Source organism: Physella acuta, unplaced genomic scaffold, assembly GCF_028476545.2.
Source record: "Physella acuta isolate Inbredline_101_S28 unplaced genomic scaffold, ASM2847654v3 ptg000268l, whole genome shotgun sequence".
Classification (NCBI taxonomy): domain Eukaryota; kingdom Metazoa; phylum Mollusca; class Gastropoda; family Physidae; genus Physella; species Physella acuta.
The window spans coordinates 50,709-71,579 of record NW_026731787.1 but is presented as its reverse complement, the minus strand read 5'-3'; the positions used below and the strand labels follow the sequence as shown (position 1 = coordinate 71,579).

Below are 20,871 nucleotides of genomic sequence, written 5' to 3'. Positions count from 1 at the left end.
CCTTAAAAGTTATGTTAGTACTATTACAAAAATCATATGATTTTATACGTTTCGAAAACATTTTTATATTCAATTGCACCAGCTATTGGCATATTTAAAAAAAAAATCTTTTTTAAACTAATTATCACAAATTGAATGCATAGTTCTAAAACTTAGAGAAAGATTACATTATAAATGTATAAGTCTGTGTAGAGAGGAAAAATTCTAATAAGCAAATCTAGAATAGTTCAGTTCACATGTCAGACTCTCTTTTGGCAAGTTATTGTCGAGGGACAAAACAACCACTAAACCGAAAGTTTTAAGTTTGGTTGGCAGGCGCGAGACCATAGGACGTCAGTGAGTCCATCCAGCTATAAAAAGTACCTAACTTAAATTAGAGAAAAATTATTGTCTGGCCTGGAACATTGCTGACCATCCAGCCCCTTCTTATACCCAGTAAAATAAAATTGATAAACCGAGTTATTTGTTATTTACGGACAGTAGGTCCATAGTGGAAATGGTGGAGGCTCTATGTGCCATAAGGAGCAAAGAGGACTAAGTAAGTCAAAGCCTATAGTACTGGCCAGTAACCTTGGAAAATATCGTAACCTATAAACGTGACACCTAAAACCTAAACAACCCCACTGCGCATGTCACAGTGGGAGTAATCCTTCTTACTACTTAGCGCCATCTGCCGGCGAGTCGCAGGGACCTCACTCTGAGAGAGGAAATACGACGATGTCCTTGAACTCTGCCGGCGTGACCTCTTGCCCATGGCCCTGTTAGTGCGGCATCGCCTCCATTTTTTCTTAATTGCGTTCTGGACCTGGTACCAATTAAAAAATAAAAATAAAAACTAGATTGTTTTTTACCCCGAAACGTTTCACCAAACTACGCTAACATTTATTTACTGTTATGCTTCATCTACTGGCACTGTAACCAAAGTATCGTTTTTCTATCAAGTGAGTCAATTTCTGCCATAGCTGGTTTATTATCCATGTTGAGCACCAAGTGCTTATTAAAAATCAACAGCAATCATCCTAATCGATATCCAATTTGGTGGTTTATTTATGGAGACATATAATTGGAAAGCTGAAAGCTACACTTTTTACTGTGAATTTAGGAATGGAAAATGGATTCTAGATAAAATTGATCGATACATCATAAACTCATTAATTCCACTAAATCACATGGTTTTAAGCACAAAAATAATCACTAACTAACTGCTCGCTAATCGTAAGAAGGCTTATAGGCATGGGTGGATTTAGGGGTGCTTACAGGATACTGATTATTTACAAATCACGTAGACACCCCACCCCCACCCACTCCTCACCTTTCAGACTACAGGCTAAGCCGCGTATTCATTCAGTCACTTACCTCTGAATTAATAAAACAATATAACACAGAGACGAAGATGCCCTGTGGAGAAATCGTACATGTTGTCAAATATATATATATATATATATATATATATATATATATATATATATATATATATATATATATATATATATATACAATCCATATATATACTACTATATATATGTATGTATATTTATAGTTAAGTATAAGATAAAGCACATAAGGACCAAGAAGAATACTAGTTATATGTGAAACACAATCTAATCCATTCCCAGAAGAGAGAAAGTTTCCATTATGCCTAATGGATCCATACTCTCAAAACTTAAGAACCTCATTATAAGCATTATCCCATAACCTTTTATCGTGAACATTTAGGAAGTTTAACTAGTACTGAATATTTAACTACAAGATTTTTTTTTTCTTCATTTCAGATTAGTCAACAGAGGAGGAGAGTTCACTCACTAATCAATAAACATTAGGACGGATCCTATTCTAGTTCTATTTTTAGATTCGTGAAGAAATCTTAAATGAGTTAATCTTAAAGAGAAATATCACACCTTAAAGACAGACCGATAAGGGTCTTACCTCATAGTTTTTACCTACCTGCAGGTAGTTAGATGCCTTACATCTTAGTCAATTAGAGTTCTTACGTCACATACAATTAGTTTGAGATCTAACTTCATATAAAGGTATCAAAAGTGTCTACCTTATATACAGTGAGTAAGAGGTCTAATATAACTCAAATGAGAGGGAGGTAAAATAAGGTCTCACCTGACATGCATGTACTATAAAGTCTCATCTGACATGCAGGTACTATAAAGTCTCACCTAAAATGCAGGTAAAGTCTCACCTGACAAACAGGTACTATAAAGTCTCACCTGACATGCAGGTAGTATAGAGTCTCCCCTGACATGCAGGTACTATAAAGTCTCACCTGACATGCAGGTACTATATAGTCTCACCTGACATGCAGGTACTATAAAGTCTCACCTGACATGCAGGTACTATAAAGTCTCACCTGACATGCAGGTACTATAAAGTCTCACCTGACATGCAGGTACTATAAAGTCTCACCTGACATGCAGGTACTATAAAGTCTCACCTGACAAGCAGGTAGCAATGCATTCAACACCCTGAAGGCCCTGGTCAGATTATCGTTGTTGACGGGCTGGGCAAGGAAGAGAAAATTGGCCACGCCCAGCAAGGGCAGTAACAACACAGTAGCTTTAATCGCCTTCCTGTGGGGGAAATATTTGAGGCCTACACCCTTTCATCATGTTTCAACACAAATAAAAGCATGTTTTGGTTATTTACATTTCTTTTTGTGACTTTTACTTTCGAAACATTTAGATGGGTGAAATTACAATTTTTTTTATAAATTGAACTTTTGTGTGTAATGGTTATTGCTTTCGTTTAATTACAAGCTGAATTCCAATATTCCTTGAAGTTTTTTGGAATTAAATTTAAATAGAAAGTTAAATTTAAAAAAAAACTAATTCCAGGCAAGACGAGTTAATCAATCATTGGACTGACCTTATTCGTCGTGATTCCATTAGATTGTTATTTCGTAGTTTGACCACAAGCACTCGTATGATATTGACCAGAAAGGCACAATTAAACTGGAAAATAAAGGCACAATTAAACTGGAAAATAAAGGCACAATTAAACTGGAAAAATAAAAGCATAATTAAACTGGAAAATAAAGGCACAATTAAACTGGAAAATAAAGGCACAATTAAACTGGAAAATAAAGGCACAATTAAACTGGAAAATAAAGGTACTATTAAACTGGAAAATAAAGGCACAATTAAACTGGAAAATAAAGGTACTATTAAACTGGAAAATAAAGGCACAATTAAACTGGAAAATAAAGGCACAATTAAACTGGAAAATAAAGGCACAATTAAACTGGATAATAAGGGCACAATTAAACTGGAAAATAAAGGCACAATTAAACTGGAAAATAAAGGCACAATTAAACTGGAAAATAAAGGCACAATTAAACTGGATAATAAGTGCACAATTAAACTGGAAAATAAAATTTACAAAAAGGCGCCATTAAAATAAATGGAAAATAATATTCAACAAAAGGCATAATTAAACTGGAAAGCAAAATTCACTGGGAAGGCTTCTTTTCTTCTTCGTTCTTAATTATTTAGAAGGCTAAATTAAAGGATAAATCTATCTAACAATGCTTTCATTGCAAGAAGCTAAGAGGGTTTGCTTTAAAAAAATTATTGAAATTGTGCTCTTTTGTCTGTCTTAAATCCGGTGCAAACTTTAGTTTGTCCGCTAATTAATAGTATCTGTATCTGCCAATGGGTGCTCTTTTGTCCGTCTTAAATCCGGTGCAAACTTTAGTTTGTCCGCTAATTAATAATATCCATATCTGGCAAGTCAGGGTTGACCTTTACCAAAACCAGAAAGTAAAAAAAAAATGGTGGCATAGAATACTAGGCCAAGAGAAACAAATATTGGAATAGAGGAAAATGATGCGCGTGAGGGTGTGTGAGTCTGTGTGTGTGGAGGGTTGGGGGGGGGGGTATGTCTGGTCCAGGATATCGGTCAGTGATGGCTGCCACTAACAGCTGACTTCACTAAACAAGATAAACCGTTTTTATTGTATTTTTTAAACAGAAAATTTTAAGTCTTTTTTGTCTTTAATCCAGTTGAAACTCCACAGCAGGGGGGAAATATTAAGTTCTTCTTAGCTTACATTTTTTAACCTATGGCACACTTTCAAGAGGCCTATGTGTGTTGCAGTACCAATCGTAAGTAGAATGTATCATCTACTTATATATGAATATACATATCTATATACTTAATATACACCTAGATAGGCTATATACATAGCTCTCTTTTTCCTCAAAACCAGGCTGTTATAATTCCGTATTATAAATTTTTTTTAAGGTCTCAACACAATTTTGCCACGCTAAAAATAACATTGTAAAAAATAATATAGTGATCACACTACAATTCCATTTCCCTTCGAGCTTATTATAAAAAAAATGTTAGGACATCAAAACTTTAAAAGCCTTGAAATGAACATATTACAAAAATTGAGTTTTAGCAGACTGATATTGGGGAAGCGATATATATATATATATATATATATATATATATATATATATATATATATATATATATATATATATATACATTCATAGGTATATTATCATGTTGTTGTTGTCTTAAATAGTGATAGTGAACATTTCTCCATTTATACTATTTTATATCGTACCCTAGCACACCCAACCCAACCCCCACCCCACCCAACCCCACCCATTACCACAGAACCACCATCGTATGTTTACCGTCTAGTACTCAGATTACCCACATTAAAATGAATACAAATCCATCAGAAAGTCAGCTCCTATTTTACAGGTGAATGGGTGATCATCACCACGTTAGTGTCGCCTCTATTCACTTTGTACATTTCCCTTCTATTCACTCTTTACATTCCCAAGGCTTACAAGGTCAACCTTACTAGCTAAATTAGGATTTTCTTTCTGCTCCAAATTACAACGAAATTCAATCATTAAATCCTTATAAGGTTTAGGCAATATGTTTGTATACTGTCTGGGAATTTATTTTTTTTAAATTAAATTTAAAAGTTTCATATTTTTAGTTACAGTTGTGGGCAAGCGAACCAAATCTGTGCACGAGTTAGTTCAGGTATCAAGCAATGTGAGGTCACGTGGAAATCTCGTTTTGATCTCGCCGTCTGAGACTTGAATGTTTTTCGGACTTCAAAAATGTGAACTATAGATTGATGTGGAGTAAATCAACTACAAAATGCGAGTTTATATGACCGGACAAGTAATAAACTGGCGTATAGAGAGGGTGGGAGTTAGAAATGAAACTTCCTGGTTTGCCGAATTTATCCTGGTTTGCCGAAAAAATTCTAGTTAGTCGAATATATCCTGATTTGTCATCATTATAGTAGCGTAGTGTAAGTGACTTAAGTTGAAAATTCGATTTTACCAGGGTCAGAGTTTCTTCCAGGCATCTCTTCGTGAAGGGGGGGGGGGCTTAACCCCCCCCCCCCCCCCCGAAAAAGTCAAACTTCACCCCGCCCCCCCCACCCCACCCCCGGAAATTTTAGTCCAGGGACATCAACATTTGTTTTTAGATATCCAATCGGTGAACTTGTCTCAGTTGTGTATTGTGTTTGCTTATCGTTGTCGTGTGGCATTGTTGATCTTTCTTCAAGAACTCTCCCCCAAATCTATACCGGAGAAAAAGAAGAATTGCGAAATGTAATCAATGTGTACGCAAGCCGGACGACAAGAATAGAGTGAGGGGGTGGGGGTGGGAGGGGTGTGGCCTTCTGGTATTTAATTACACCTTCCCCTTGGTCGGGTCTGACGCGGGCCTCACCATTCTTACCCTGGGTTTGGGTGACATTGACGTGGTTCTGATCGATGGGGGGTGGGGGCGGGGGTGGGGGAATGGGAGTCCAACGTCAACTTGTCATTAGGGGGTTTAGTAAGTGGGGATCTAAACAGCACGAACTCTACGGCTCACGTGAACTTCTCATTCGCAGAGTTACAAAATTGGGGATCTAAACACTAACGATGGGACTAGAGCCCATTTTATCAGTTGGGGGTAGGGGTGGAGGGGTACTCGGTAATGTAATTGTTGAACTTGACCTGAAAATAACTTGTTATTCTTCGGGATCTTGTTAAAAGTAGGACGAAAATCCATTTTTCATTAGGACAGGAAAGGGCAATGTCCTACAAAAATGTAGATCTTGACCGAGAATCATCGTGAACATCTTGGAGTGATTTGAAATCTAAATATTAGCTACAGTCAACTAATCATAAAACGATAATCAATATTACTTTCTTACTAAGGGTATAATTGAATTAGAAAATCGGCAACGGATCTTAAATCCTGGCTCTATGTAGGCCATGTTCTTTATTAAAGCTGGTGTTGTTCTGACCGTTGACCCTTAAGAACTCGGGTCTGAAGGGGCTGTAGCACCAGCTAGTAAAACATGGGGGAGGAGACGCGGCCGTGCAAATAGACACAGTGGTACCACAGCCAGGGGCAGTGAGCAGCGGCTCATTTGCATCTGGTGAAAGTAAAAAGATGAAGCTGGCTATGGGCACGAACTTTGGATGTTGACAGTGGCTTGATGTGGGACCCGAGTGAGAATTTGGTGAATCATAGGCTAACAACACCGTGGACCTATTGACCGGTGGAGGGAGGGGGAAGGGAGTTGATAGTAAGTTGTAAAAAAATAGCGTAGGCCCATTTTGTGTACTGTACTTTAAGCCAAATTTTTTATTAGTTCGGGACGGGGTTAACCAGATTTTTTTCTTCTAGGACGAATTTTTTATTTTATTTTTGTAGGCGGGGAAATAATCTACAGCCGTACTTAATACCAAGGGCAGAACTGAATAGACAAGGGCAGAGCTGAATGGACAAGGGCAGAGCTCAGTAGCCCAGGGCACGTCGAGTCATGAGATTGATACCTAACCTATTATGGTCACTTTGCACTCCCCATAACTCCACACAACCGGCCGATTCTGATTCGTCTCAACAGCAAAAAGGAAAAAAATCGATACCAGACGTATTCGGTTACCACCTCTCGGGCCGGCGATACCACGATCTATAACCTGACGTGCCGATGTAAGAGTGAGTGCTTTAATCCGCCCCTGTTGGTTACGTCACATTACAGTTTAGGTGAGGCTAACCCGCGAGTTTAATCACAATTACCCCATTGACGTTTTACCTGATAAGTGACGGCCTCGTTTAATCAGTGGCTTATAACCTGCAGGAAGATTAAGGTGTGGGTTGATTTGACAGAATCATTTGGTTATAACCTGCATGAAAGATCGCCGTATGGATTTATTTTGACAGCTCAATCGGGAGTTATCGAATGGTGGAGCCATTTCAAAAGAGAAAATTCAAAATTATTACATTGATCAAAGTTTATAGTCAAATTTATTATATTTTCTCACTCTCTCTCTATCTCTCTCTTTCTCTCTCCCTTTATATATATATATATATATATATATATATATATATATATATATATATATATATATATATATATATATATATATATATATATATATATATATATATATATATATATATATATATATAAAACATTTTAATGGCAGAAGGTATAAAAAATTTGTTCTAGCAGGCTCCAGATTGTTCAGGAAAAGGAAATGATTCCTCGCTTAGGTAATGACCAAGTTAATCCTAGAAGATCATCCGGTAATCTCCCCAGTGCTAATAAGTCTACAGAGGTCAGCTGGCACTTTGGTAGAGACACCTACGTCACCGTCACGCTGGAATCGATTACCTCGGGTGTACTCTATCATCGTTACTTGGTTAGGTCCGAATACGATCTAGTGCATTCAAGTCATTCGTCTGTATTTGTGTCTTTCTTATAGTTACTGTATCGGCGCTAACGTAACATTTGTTTGACAAAAACTAAATAAAGTTCAGTCTGATATTTGCATACATGTTTAACGTGGTCCTCTATGTCTTTACATTACCACAGTAACTGCATTAGTAAGCAAAACTGCACTTTGCATAGTGTTATTGTGTTTAACACTTGGGATGGAGACGTTTGTTACAGTTATAAACGGGAGGTCCGATGTTTTTTACGGAAAGCCACTTGCCCGAAGGCCGTTTCTTAATCATTTCGAAATTGACATTTTTCGGTCGAATTTAAGCATTTGTCCCATTCGGTCAAGTGTCCATTCTGGAAAACTTACATCGGACAAACGTCCTTTAGGGCAAGTGTCTTTTGGGAAGTTAGTCTTGGACCCGTGAAAAACGCACATTTTCATTGAATCAAATATTGAATTCCGGTAGAGATCATTTAATCGCTGCATATACATGTCTTTGATAACTAGATGCACTCATTTGTACACATTACATATGAAAATGTTAATTAGAGCTAATTAGTTTAAATTAGATTTACGACTATCCGTTTTCAAGAGCAGTTACTTGATCCTTTCTTAGCCAACCGTGACATTTACGACAGACGGTTATTTAAATTAGGTATATTGGGAAATGAATTGAGTTTAAAACTAAGTAGAGAATAGATTACTAAAGAAAACTAAATTGACATATCTTTTCAAATTTCCTGAGCAGTTTCAAAATGTAATCATCTTTTTTAATGAAAGTTAAGGGGGATAACTATCATGAGTATGTTCATGACATTAATCTCCCTTGATTCAAAGTATACATGCACCAACCATTTGAAAATAAAAATTGCTAGTTTTTTTAATACTATATTTTCAAACTATTTCTAATACTATATATGCCAACGAATTATTCCATGATCTCATAAGTTGAGTGAATGTTTGATGTGGTCACTATTTTCTGGTACACAACATTCGAGAGCTCGCCATCAAATATTCACACTTGACTGAGCAGAGGGAAATTTGACCTTTACAACTCACGCATGACTGCACGTGCATAATTGTCCGGCATCGATCCTACGCTCGATGCGTTTTAAAATGATCCCCCTGTCATTAGAACTATGTCCGAGGAAGCTATGAGACGAGGACTGAATGAGCTGTTTAGTAAATCAAATGTCGTGTCCTATCTCTAAAGTAGAGCGTTGAATGTCCGTCTCGATAACAGACGCACGTAAATGATAATTTCATCGTGTCGTACTTGTTATGCTTGGGGTATTAAAAAAATGGGCACTGCGTGAATTGACAGCCGCGGTAATAAAGTAGGTCGAAAAACACAGCGTTAAATTAGATTGGTTGAACTGCCGAACTATGTTCCAAAAACTGGTCCAACAGCAAAAAAGTTATGCAATGTTCCAAAAATTAATCAAACAGCCATACAGTTATTTAAATTATGTTCCAAATATTGGTGTTAAACAGCCATACATTTAAACTATGTTCTAAAAATTGGTTAAACAGTTACTTGGTTTAAGTCAGTGTCGAACTTTAAATTAACAACATAATTTAAAATTATAAATCTAATCTTGGTTTAACAATACAGCTTTAAACTATGTGTCAGACCTTGGTTTAACAATGCAGGGTTTACTACGAGTGAAGATTTGGATTAACCCCACAAAGTTGAACTAAGTGTTAAACCTTAGTTTAACATGCAGCGTTAAACTACGTATCGAAACTTGGTAAAAATACTTTTCGAACCTTGGTTTGACAATGCAGCGTAAAACTATCTGTGGAACCTTGATTTAATAACACAGCTTTTACGTGTTGAACCTAGGTTTAACAACACAGTTTTAAAGTACGTTTCGAGCTTTGGTTTAACAAAGCAGCGTTAAATTACGTGTTAAACGGTTTAACCACACAGTACTAAGCCACGTGCCAAACAAACACTGGAAAGTACACACAACGAAAATGAACAATCAATACAACGGAAATCTCGTCTCACGTGAAACTACCACGAGACTATGTTCTGGAAAAAGTAGCACACGGATGCTAACCGGATATGGAGGTTAGTGTTACGACTGTAAACACATGCTAAACTGAGGGGAAGACAACAAGTGAATCATCTGCTTTACTAGCGTTATTTATGTCAGAGTTTGCTGTGTTGTAAATTTACAACATAGTCCGTTTATAAAGCATGTATGTGGTTGTATACGACCGCCTATGTTTTTAACAGACAGAGATTCTTTACTGGGAATAAATTAATACTGTAAGGGTTAGTAAATAGTGATTAAAGTGAGGAAAGGGCAACAATTTGATGCCTATTGTGATTCTTATTAGAAAAGGGCAACTTATTGCCAGAGTGATTACGATGGACGAAAGGCAACTTACTGTCAGGGTTATAACGATGGACAAAGGGCAACTTACTGACATTGTGATTAAGTTGGACAAAAGGCAACTTACTGACATTGTGATAAAGTTGGACAAAAGGCAACTTACTGACATTGTGATAAAGTTAGACAAAAGGCAACTTACTGACATTGTGATAAAGTTAGACAAAAGGCAACTTACTGACATTGTGATAAAGTTAGACAAAAGGCAACTTACTGACAGTGTGATTAAGTTGGACAACAGGCAACTTACCGCCAAGGCGATTATGATGGGGATGAAGATGATTAAGATGAGTTTGTTCTTGGCGTAACCTTGCCAGCAGGCCTCGTGGTGATCACGTGACATAAGCCCCGCCCAGAGCCCCGTAAACAGCACAGGTAGACCTGCAGGTGAACAAGCACAGGTGAAACATTCGCAGGTGACTCAGGTACAGGTGAAACATTCACAGGTGACTCAGGTACAGGTAAAACAGGTAGTTAAATCATTACTCTCTTCTCACATTCAGGTAGATAAACAATTAGGATCATATCTGTAACCATTATCTTCTACAGGTAAAATCGCAATTAAGAATATCTGTAACTATTCTCATTATCAGGTAGATTAACAATTTTGATCAAATCGGCAAACATTCTCTTCTACGCGTACTATCACAATTAAGAATATCTGTAACTATTCTCATTATCAGGTAGATTAACAATTTTGATCATATCTGCAAACATTCTCCTCTACAGGTAGTATCACAATTAAGAATATCTGTAACTATTATCTTCTACATGTAATATAGCAATTAAGGATATCTGTAACATTTCTCTTCTACAGGTAATATCGTAATTAAGAATATCTGTAACTATTATCTTCTACAGGTAATATCGTAATTAAGAATATCTGTAACTATTCTCATTATCATGTAGATTAACAATTAGGGTAATATCTGTAACATATCTCTTCTACGGGTAAAATAACACTTAGTAATCCCTATACGTTATAATATCTGCAGGTACAGGATTATGTCGATAGCTAGTAATGCTCACAGAATTGACAAAACCATAACCAATGCCATATTTTAAAATTAGCATAATTCCCTAATGCATTCTATCATCAATATTACTCAATTATAAGAAAAAAATGAATGTAATGAAATTTAGTCAATTCATTAACTTTACAACATCATTAACTGATTAAGAAAGCTTTAAAAATATTTTTTAAGAAATTTGAAAATTTGAAAATTCAACAATTTTATTTTAAATCATAAAAGGAAGTTCAGGATTTATTTATGAGCACTTAGGGTCACGAAGTAATATTTTAAACTTAAAGACAAGGACAAGGAACTTCAAGAAAATGGGAATTGAAAATTGTAAGGATATTTTTAATTTAAAAAAACCGAACATATTTCTTAGCCGTTAACCGGAAGTACGGCTAACCTTGGGCGGAGGTTTGAACGGAAGGACATTAAAGTAGAAATCAATTTAAAATTTGGGAGAGATGAATTGACAATAATGAATGTGGTTTTTTTTTTAAGGTTGGATGATATTAAATTTCTAATAGGGTGAAGTCATTATGGCCCCTTCATACAAGCAGTGCAAGATAAGCATAATATGCATTTCAAATTAGCACGTGAATTCGGGTTGGGAGGGGGGGGGGTGTGAAGGTAGGGGACTATAGGCTGTCGTTTGCAGTTTGCACTGCTTGCCATTGCCTCAATTTAAAAAAAATCTCTTCTATTTATTATAATATTTTAAAAATCAAATAAGAAATGTTAAGAATAAAAACGTACGCAGCTTCAAAGTAGGCTTTGAAAATAAAATGATAGCCTTCTTGAAAATCGTTAAAATTTCAAGTTTTTGAAAATTTCATTTGAATTGAAAATAATTTCCCATCTAATTGTGTTAGGAATGAACATTACCTGTTATTACAATAATAACTGGCGTTTTAACTCGCATTTTAACTGCCTTTGACGTTAGTTTCGAATTTTAAAAAAATGTTTTTAAATTTATTTATTTTGTTAAATAAACTGTTTTCGCTCCACTCAATTAGCGTATTTTTTGGCAAGGCAATTAGCTCATTTGATTACGTTTTTCCTTCATTAAAATTAAGTAGTCAACACTGCACGCTATTGACGTTAAATAATGCACACGTTTTATTGGCAAGACAGAACAGTTGTGTTCAGGATTTTAGGCGTTCGGCTAAGGAACATTCCAAATCCCAAATGTTTCAGAGTACGAGCGTTTCAAATTTTAAATCCTTCGCATAACGAACATATACTTAAATATGTTCGGATTAAGAATGAAAAGGATAAATGCTTCTGATTATGAACGTATACCTTTTGGTTTTAAATAGTTTCGAACAAAGAATATTCCAATATAGATATGTTCCGGATTTCGAATCCAACTTGTTGCGAACTTTCAAGACTACGAATTTCCAACATAAAAATAAGTTTCGGAAATCGAATTTCCGGAGGAAGTATTTCTTAAATTACATCTGAACAGGTTATACAATATTCCCGAAGTACACACTTCCAGAGTAACTCTGTATATGTCTATGTGTGTGGGGGGGGGGGGGGGGTGGTGGTGACCTACCCCATCCGATGAAGTAGAAGGTTTTGAAGGGGGCAGCCGAGGGGAAGACGGTGACCACCAAACGGTTGTGAAGATAAATCCCCTCCACCAGCATCCAGGCAAAGTTGGCCATTTGGGAGTATTTGGCCACCGTCACCACGGCCCTACACAGCCACTCCTGAAATACAGATCAAGTTTACTGCATGAGACATTTAGAATTGTTGTGTGAACACTGCTTTAGAATGGTATTATTTCTTTTAGAAAAAGTGTGCATACCGCATTAAAATAATTTTAAACTGCTTTAGAATGGTATTATTTCTTTTAGAAAAAGTGTGCATACTGCTTTAAAATAATTTTAAACTGCTTTAGAATTTTGTTCCAACATTGTGGTACCTAAATTGTAATTTTGTATAAAGCAGTATGTACACTTTCTTACACTACTCTATAAAAGTAGTATTTATACATTATTTTTACAACCGAGGAAGATGAAGTAGAATGCCTATTCAATTTGTCTTGGGCCCTTTTGGTGCGTCATACTAGTATAATAATGTCTTTGTTATCCTTGCATCTAATTCACGCCAGTAGCCTGCCTTGAATACTTATATATCCAACACGAAATTGGAAAACTAACTGGTACTCTGACATCGGAACTAAAGTATTTGTATACAACGAGTACAAAATATTGACCGGTATGTTCAATATTAAGAGACGTTCATAGCTAGACTGCACTTGAACTTTGAATATTTTTTCCCGATTAGACCTCGTTATAACCAAAATATTCTTGAAGTCTGTGTCTTAAAATGTGATGTTTTATAGCTGGATAACTAGGCAACGTTTCGAGAATGATATAAAGTAAAAAATTTTTAAATAGAAAATGGAACGTCAAAATTGAAATGTTAAAAATATAAAAATCTGGCATACAAGTGAACTAATGGACGGTGTGCCCGACTTGTCAGGGTGCATTTCCTAAGGGACACAACACCGCACTCTTAAACATTTCTTGTCATTTTAAACTGCTCAGAGAATTAGGTTAGAGACAGACGTTTGGTGTACTTTGTTTTAGGCTTTTCGGGACGGTGAGGTAGACACAATTATAATGTGTGAGGCTTAGAGTCTGAGCCTTAGAGTAGTTTTTGTAGACTTGGAATATTATGCAGGAATTATGAGATTGGTTTGTCTGTTAGGGATAATGCATAAAGGGAAAAAAAGGTATTTTTTCTTAAGATGCTAGGTTTGTTTGTCACGTGGTGTGAAAAAGATTTATCTTAGGGTGTGTGTTAGGTTAGTCTTAAGGAGTGTGGTAGGTTTATCTTAAGGTGTGTGGGAGGTTTGTCTTAGGGTGTGTCTTAGGTTAGTCCTAGGAAAGGTAGTATTATTTTCTTTAGATTTCTGGTAGGCTTGTCTTATTATGTACAGTCAGTATGTCTTAAAATAGAGGTTTATCTTAGGAGGGTGACAGATTTGTCTTCAAGTGTGGTATGCATGTCTTAGGGTGTGTAGTAGGTTAGTCTTAAGAAGGGTAATATTATTTTCTTTAGATTTCTGATAGGCTTGTATTATATGTGGTTGGTTTCTCTTAGGGTGAGTGGTAGTTTTGTCTTAAGGTGTGTGGTAGGTTTGTCTGTTAGAAAGTCAGGTTTGTAATGTGAGTGAGGTTCCTACATGAAGGTTCTCATTGACAGCAATTGTGTTTAACCTGTCACCACCTATAGTGGAAGATGGTTTAACCTGTCACTTACAATATCTCTAACGGTGGGTGGTTTAACCTGTCACCACCTCTAATGTAGGATGGTTCAACCTGCCACTTACAATATCTCTAATGTAGGGTGGTTTAACCTGTCACTTACAATATCTCTAATATAGAAAGGTTTAACCTGTCACTACCTTCGATAGAGAATGGTTTAACCTGTGACTTACAATATCTCTAATGTAGGATGGTTTAACCTGCCACTTACAATATCTCTAATGTAGGAAGGTTTAACCTGTGACTTACAATATCTCTAATGTCGGGTGGTTTAACCTGTGACTTACAATATCTCTAATGAAGATGGTTTAACCTGTGACTTACAATATCTCTAATGTCGGGTGGTTTAACCTGTAACTTACAATATCTCTAATGAAGATGGTTTAACCTGTGACTTACAATATCTCTAATGTCGGGTGGTTTAACCTGTAACTTACAATATCTCTAATGTAGGATGGTTTAACCTGTTACTTACAATATCTCTAATGTCGGTTGGTTTAACCTGTGACTTACAATATCTCTAATGTAGGATGGTTTAACCTGCCACTTACAATATCTCTAATGTCGGGTGGTTTAACCTGCCACTTACAATATCTCTAATGTAGGATGGTTTAACCTGCCACTTACAATATCTCTAATGGAGGGTGGTTTAACCTGTCACAACCTCTAATGGAAATGGTTTAACCTTCGACTTACAATATCTCTAATGGAGATGGTTTAACCTGCCACTTACAATATCTCTAATGTAGGAATGTTTAACCTGCCACTTACAATATCTCTAATGTAGGAATGTTTAACCTGTGACTTACAATATCTCTAATGTAGGATGGTTTAACCTGTGACTTACAATATCTCTAATGTAGGATGGTTTAACCTGCCACTTACAATATCTCTAATGTAGGATGGTTTAACCTGCCACTTACAATATCTCTAATGTCGGGTGGTTTAACCTGTCACTTACAATATCTCTAATGTAGGAAGGTTTAACCTGCCACTTACAATATCTCTAATGTCGGGTGGTTTAACCTGCCACTTACAATATCTCTAATGTCGGGTGGTTTAACCTGCCACTTACAATATCTCTAATGTCGGGTGGTTTAACCTGCCACTTACAATATCTCTAATGTAGGATGGTTTAACCTGCCACTTACTATATCTCTAATGTAGGAATGTTTAACCTGTGACTTACAATATCTCTAATGTAGGATGGTTTAACCTGTGACTTACAATATCTCTAATGGAGATGGTTTAACCTGTGACTTACAATATCTCTAATGGAGATGGTTTAACCTGTGACTTACAATATCTCTAATGGAGAAGGAGTTTGACTGAACCTGGAACACGCTAATGCTGAAGCTGATGATGAAGGACACAACCAGATGCTTGTGGATTGAGATTCTGCTGCACTGAATTGATCTGTGAGGACAAACATGCTCGTTCAAACAAAGTTCATTTACAGACGTCAACACTTGCTTAATAAGAATTCAAAGTTTCAATTTTAACAGTAACATGTATAAAATAAATTTTAAATAACATGTGTTGTGATATGAAATAATACAACGGAGTATGTGTAGCTTATTCGTGTAGTGTTTTACTGTGGCGATACCGTGTGATGTTGGGGACAGCGAAGTATTAGTCTGTGTTGTGATATGAAATATGTGAATGGTATGTATGTGTAGCCAGAGGCGTAGCGAGGGGGGACACGGGGTGCGAAAACCGGGTGACATCATTTGGGGGGGGGGGGTCGACACCAAGGCAAAAAGTAGCAAAATATATAGAGAAAAATAATAATTCCACTTAATGAAGTATTACTTCGAGTGTTAAATAGTCTTTTAAGAGGTGCAAATCGAAAGTTTGAGGGGGGTGCAAATCGAAAATTGTAAGTTTGTCCCCGAGAAGGGTCGCTACGCCTCTGAGGGGTGACACCATTTAGTGCCGCACTGGGTGACACCCGACCTCGCTACGCCACGGTGTGTAGCCTAGGCGTGTAGAATGTGTTCTATGTTTGACGTTTGCGTATGTTGAGGTTGTGAACGAGTTTCATTATGAAAGTCACTAGCCCGTGTGACATGGTATGTGTTTGTGGAGAGATTATAAGGATAAGAAATGGAGAGACACGAGAAGAAAGTGATTGACAGTTGGAAGGGGATTGTGAGTGGCAGTGCTGCAGGCAACTGATCAGATGCTGTGTGTACAGGCGAGTTGTATACGACAGTAATGGAGAGAAGTTCGAAAACTTTAAGCAATTTTTGTTGTCAATTACGTTTGGACTCCTAGACATCACCACTCAAAATGTTTTTTTTCCATCTAAGTTAAGTTTATGCAGAGACGTAAATATTCTAAAATTTGAATAAAACACTCAAAGATATACTAAACAGCCATAATAGCAAAACTTTGATTGCTCTGAAATATGTATGAATAAAACACGCAAAGATGTACTAAACAGCCAAAATAGCAAAACTTTGATTGCTCTAAAATAAAATTTAATTGTTTTTTTAGGTTAAGTGAATATAGTTAGTTGCACACAATTTTTCAATTGAAGAAAATGACAGAAATAACGACAGGGTTGTATTAATGGGACTAAATGCTGCAAAACAATACCAAACTTATGTTTATTGGATAAACGGTTCTCTAGATATGACGGTTTTAGTGTAAAAATTGCGGGGACAACTAAGCCTATGGAGAATGAAACCAAAAGTTGGTCACGTCGAGAGTACGAAAAAAGCGAATGGGAAAATCTTCTAATAAAAGGCATAATTATAATTTCTCAAAATTATTACATTATCGCAGTTTAACTTTGCGCGCGTCTAGTCTAGAGCGAAGAGAGTAGGTTACGTAAGACTAAATAAATTGTAATAAAATGTTTTTAAACAATCTAGTTTATTAGCTTTAAATATATTTACGCTTAAGGAAATACCAAAGCTAGATTATAAGTAGGTTTAGGCCTACCGTTTAACACTAATTAATTACTAGACTCTAGATCTAGATCTAGATCTAGATCTAGATTCTAAATAAATGTAAATAGACTCTAGTTAACTAGTACCTAGATATCTAGATCTAAATCTAGTACTAAATACTATTTAGTACTAGATTTAGATCTAGATCTAGATATCTTTAGTAAATAGCTAGACTCTACCCTAGAATCTAGATCTAGACCTAGACTCAATCCCCATCGCCATCATATCTCTAAACTCTAAAGTTTAACTAGATCTAGATCTAGATCTAAATCTAGATCTAGATTTAAATGAAATTCACGATTATTGAATTTTTTACGGACACATTAAAATTAAAATTAAATTAGGCCTAATTTAAAACAACAAAGATCTAGATCTAGCTCTACTCCAAAATTCAACCCTGATTGTTCATGATCTACGACGGGCGCGTTCTAGATTCTATAGATCTAGATCTATTGAGAGACATTTTAAAAAAAATTATGCATCATGACAAAACTTGGTTCATTAAAAATAGGCCTAAACAAGTAAACATGGATATTATTATTAATGGTTTAAATCATGGCACAATAAAGAGTAGTTTAAACTATTATAGCATACATGGAAACTTATGCCTACATTAAAAAATTGAATAAAACAAATTCATAAACAGAGTGTGTCTGTTTTTTTTTTATTTTATTTAATATATAGGAAAGTCCCAAAGTTTACAAGCTTTTAATTTTAGGAGTAATGTGTGAATAGAAGCAATAATCTGGCTAGTTTTGTGTACAGTGTAGGATGTGTAGTCTCAAAGTCAAATGAATAAGCTAAAGGCTAATTATTTATGAATATATTATATATTAATACATGCATCTGATTTGCAGGAATAATAAGATATATCATAACTACATATCTGATCAGTCCTGCTAATCAGATGCATATATTATTATTAGATATATATTTATGATATTGACAAACATGAACTTAGAATTTTATTTTGTTGAACAAGGAGCAGTCACAAAAATGTATAGATCTATATAAATTCTTGTGTTTTATAAAGAGACTAACTTTGTGCATTGCATTTATTAAAAATTGTACAATATAACTTCTAAAGGAACTTGTAAATTAAAACTCAAACAACAGATGCTTACTGATCATATCAGTTATTAAAGTAGCTACATTGAGTTCTGAGTCTTCACTATTTTCCTCATCAATTGACCAATAACTTTCAATAAGCAATTACAAATCTATCAAGTTTTGTCTCACTAGCTGTGAGTCTTAAGACTATTCTACCAAAAAACAAGGTGTCATTGTCATTTATACATTCCCACTTGTGTTTTAGCAGTTGGCCAGTCATATCCTCTCCATTGATAATTTTAGCAAACACTTGTTTTTGTCTGGTCTCCACATTGCAGAATATTTCATCGTTAATAAATAACTGACCTTTTGCCAACTTATCAACATCTATCTTTAACTTCTTTCTTTCTTTCTTTTCTTTCTTGATTCTTCTCTTCTTTGTATGATTTCACTTTCAATTTCTCGCTGTTGGGTTTTGTGTGATCTTTGCCTGCGAGCACCTTCAGTTATAGCAAAATCAATTAGCTGATTTTGTTCATTGATACTTTTTGCATCAAGCCACTCCATTGTTTTATTTAAGCTTTAACCTTTTCTCACAGATAGTGGTGTTGCCTGTGTGTTTATTCCTACATAGGGTTCATTGAAATAACTAACCAACTGTTGCCAATTTCTTTCAGGGTTTGATTTTAAGAGCATGAATTTTTTTACAGAGTTTCTGTTAGCAAAATAATTTTTTGTTGTTTTTATATGTCTGTTTCAATCTAATAGCTCATCAAGTACCTTGGAGATATTTTTATTTTTTATATAGTACAAATAAACTACATTGCCTATTCGCACTTCACCACTTACATCAGAATACCTTTGATAGAGATTTACTACATTCAAGGGATTCTTCTTCCCCATTCTGTCTTGCCTATAAATAATAAAATCATAAGTAGTTAATTATAGTTATACTATTTAATTTTTGACAATGGATAGCTAAAAAAAAAATTAATAGTTCTGCTTATAATATATTTTATTATTAAAAAAAAAATACACGGACCTTTTGAAGAAGGGCATCGATACCACTAATTAAAAGAGTGACTGGTTTTTGTGTTTTTGTAACGTCCGCAAAAAATATGTTACTACTAATATATCAAGTTATAGGCTAAATAAAGTTAATTAAGCTTTAATAATATTAAATATATTAATATATTTATTACAGTTATTAGTTAAACAAAAATTAGTGTGTTTGTGAGTGCTTAAAAAGAACAACTGAGTAATAATAATAAGCTAGTAAGTCGAAAACAACGATATGCCTATTTTAAAATATATAGTATATTTAATAGGCCTACTTAATAGGTTGACAGACATGCAATATGGTGTTTTATTAACAAGAACCTTACAATTTAAACAATAATTGAATCCCTTATTTTAATTTTATCAATATTAATCATGTATAAAGCCTTTAGAGCTAATTAATTATCTAGGAAGTTCGGGGCTTAAAAACTAGATTTAAGGCTGAACGGAGATGCGTGTTAAGCGGTATCGCTATTACTAGTATTGGTCTACTTTGTGAGACCATTTTCAATATTTTCTACATTGTTAATTATTAACAAAAAGAAGTCTACTAGTGCATTTAATTAAATAGATAAATACAGTGGCGTAGGCAGGGGGGGGGTTAGGGGGGGTCATAACCCCCCCCCCCCCCATAGACCCCTCGGTATATATAAAAAGTATGAGGGGGGTGCAAATCGAAAGTTTGAGGGGGGGGGGTGCAAATCGAAAGTTTGAGGGGGGGGGGGGGTGCAAATCGAAAGTTTGAGGGGGGGTGCAAATCGAAAGTTTGAGGGGGGTGTGCAAATCGAAAGTTTGAGGGGGGTGTGCAAATCGAAAGTTTGAGGGGGGGGGGTGCAAATCGAAAGTTTGAGGGGGGGGGGGTGCAAATCGAAAGTTTGAGGGGGGGTGCAAATCGAAAGTTTGTCCCCGGGTAAAAATTGGAACCCCCCCCCCCTTGAGACGATCCTGGCTACGCCACTGGATAAATATATTACACTCAATCCATGTTTAGTTTAAGTGTGTATCTTTTTACAGTATTTTATTTAAATAGCTCGATTCCCAGTTCGATCATGATTACAGCGAATTAGTTACAACTAGAGCGGGCCTTCAAAACGTTACATATTTGTATAAATGTGTTTTGTATTAACATTTAACACAAGATAATTACGTTAGCAACATTTAAACTCCAATTTTGTAAGTATTCTTTTTTTTTAAAAGCGTCAATGTCATAAAATTTAGGCCGATTCTAGTCGGAATAAGATACGCATGCGATACGCATGCGCAATGGAGAGAAACTACCACTTAGCGGCGATGTTTTCGATGGTACTGCGCATGCGTGTGTTTACAACCGCAGAACCCTAATACCAACCCTAATCCTATCCTTAACCCTATCCCTAATCCTACCCCTAACC

At 35.7% G+C, this 20,871-nt stretch overlaps 1 protein-coding gene across 1 annotated transcript in view; it reads right to left on the bottom strand.

Moving 5' to 3' along the window:
• The window catches only part of LOC131939207 (corticotropin-releasing factor receptor 2-like), a 35,360-nt gene that overhangs the window by 5,089 nt on the left and 9,400 nt on the right, over positions 1-20,871 (bottom strand). Inside the window, exons 3-9 of the mRNA XM_059297400.1 lie at positions 15,716-15,830; positions 12,692-12,848; positions 10,368-10,498; positions 2,875-2,960; positions 2,444-2,579; positions 1,357-1,398; positions 658-805 (exon numbers count right to left, since the gene is read on the bottom strand). Coding sequence (XP_059153383.1) covers positions 658-805; positions 1,357-1,398; positions 2,444-2,579; positions 2,875-2,960; positions 10,368-10,498; positions 12,692-12,848; positions 15,716-15,830 — 815 coding nt within the window. The remainder of the gene's footprint in view (positions 1-657; positions 806-1,356; positions 1,399-2,443; positions 2,580-2,874; positions 2,961-10,367; positions 10,499-12,691; positions 12,849-15,715; positions 15,831-20,871) is intronic.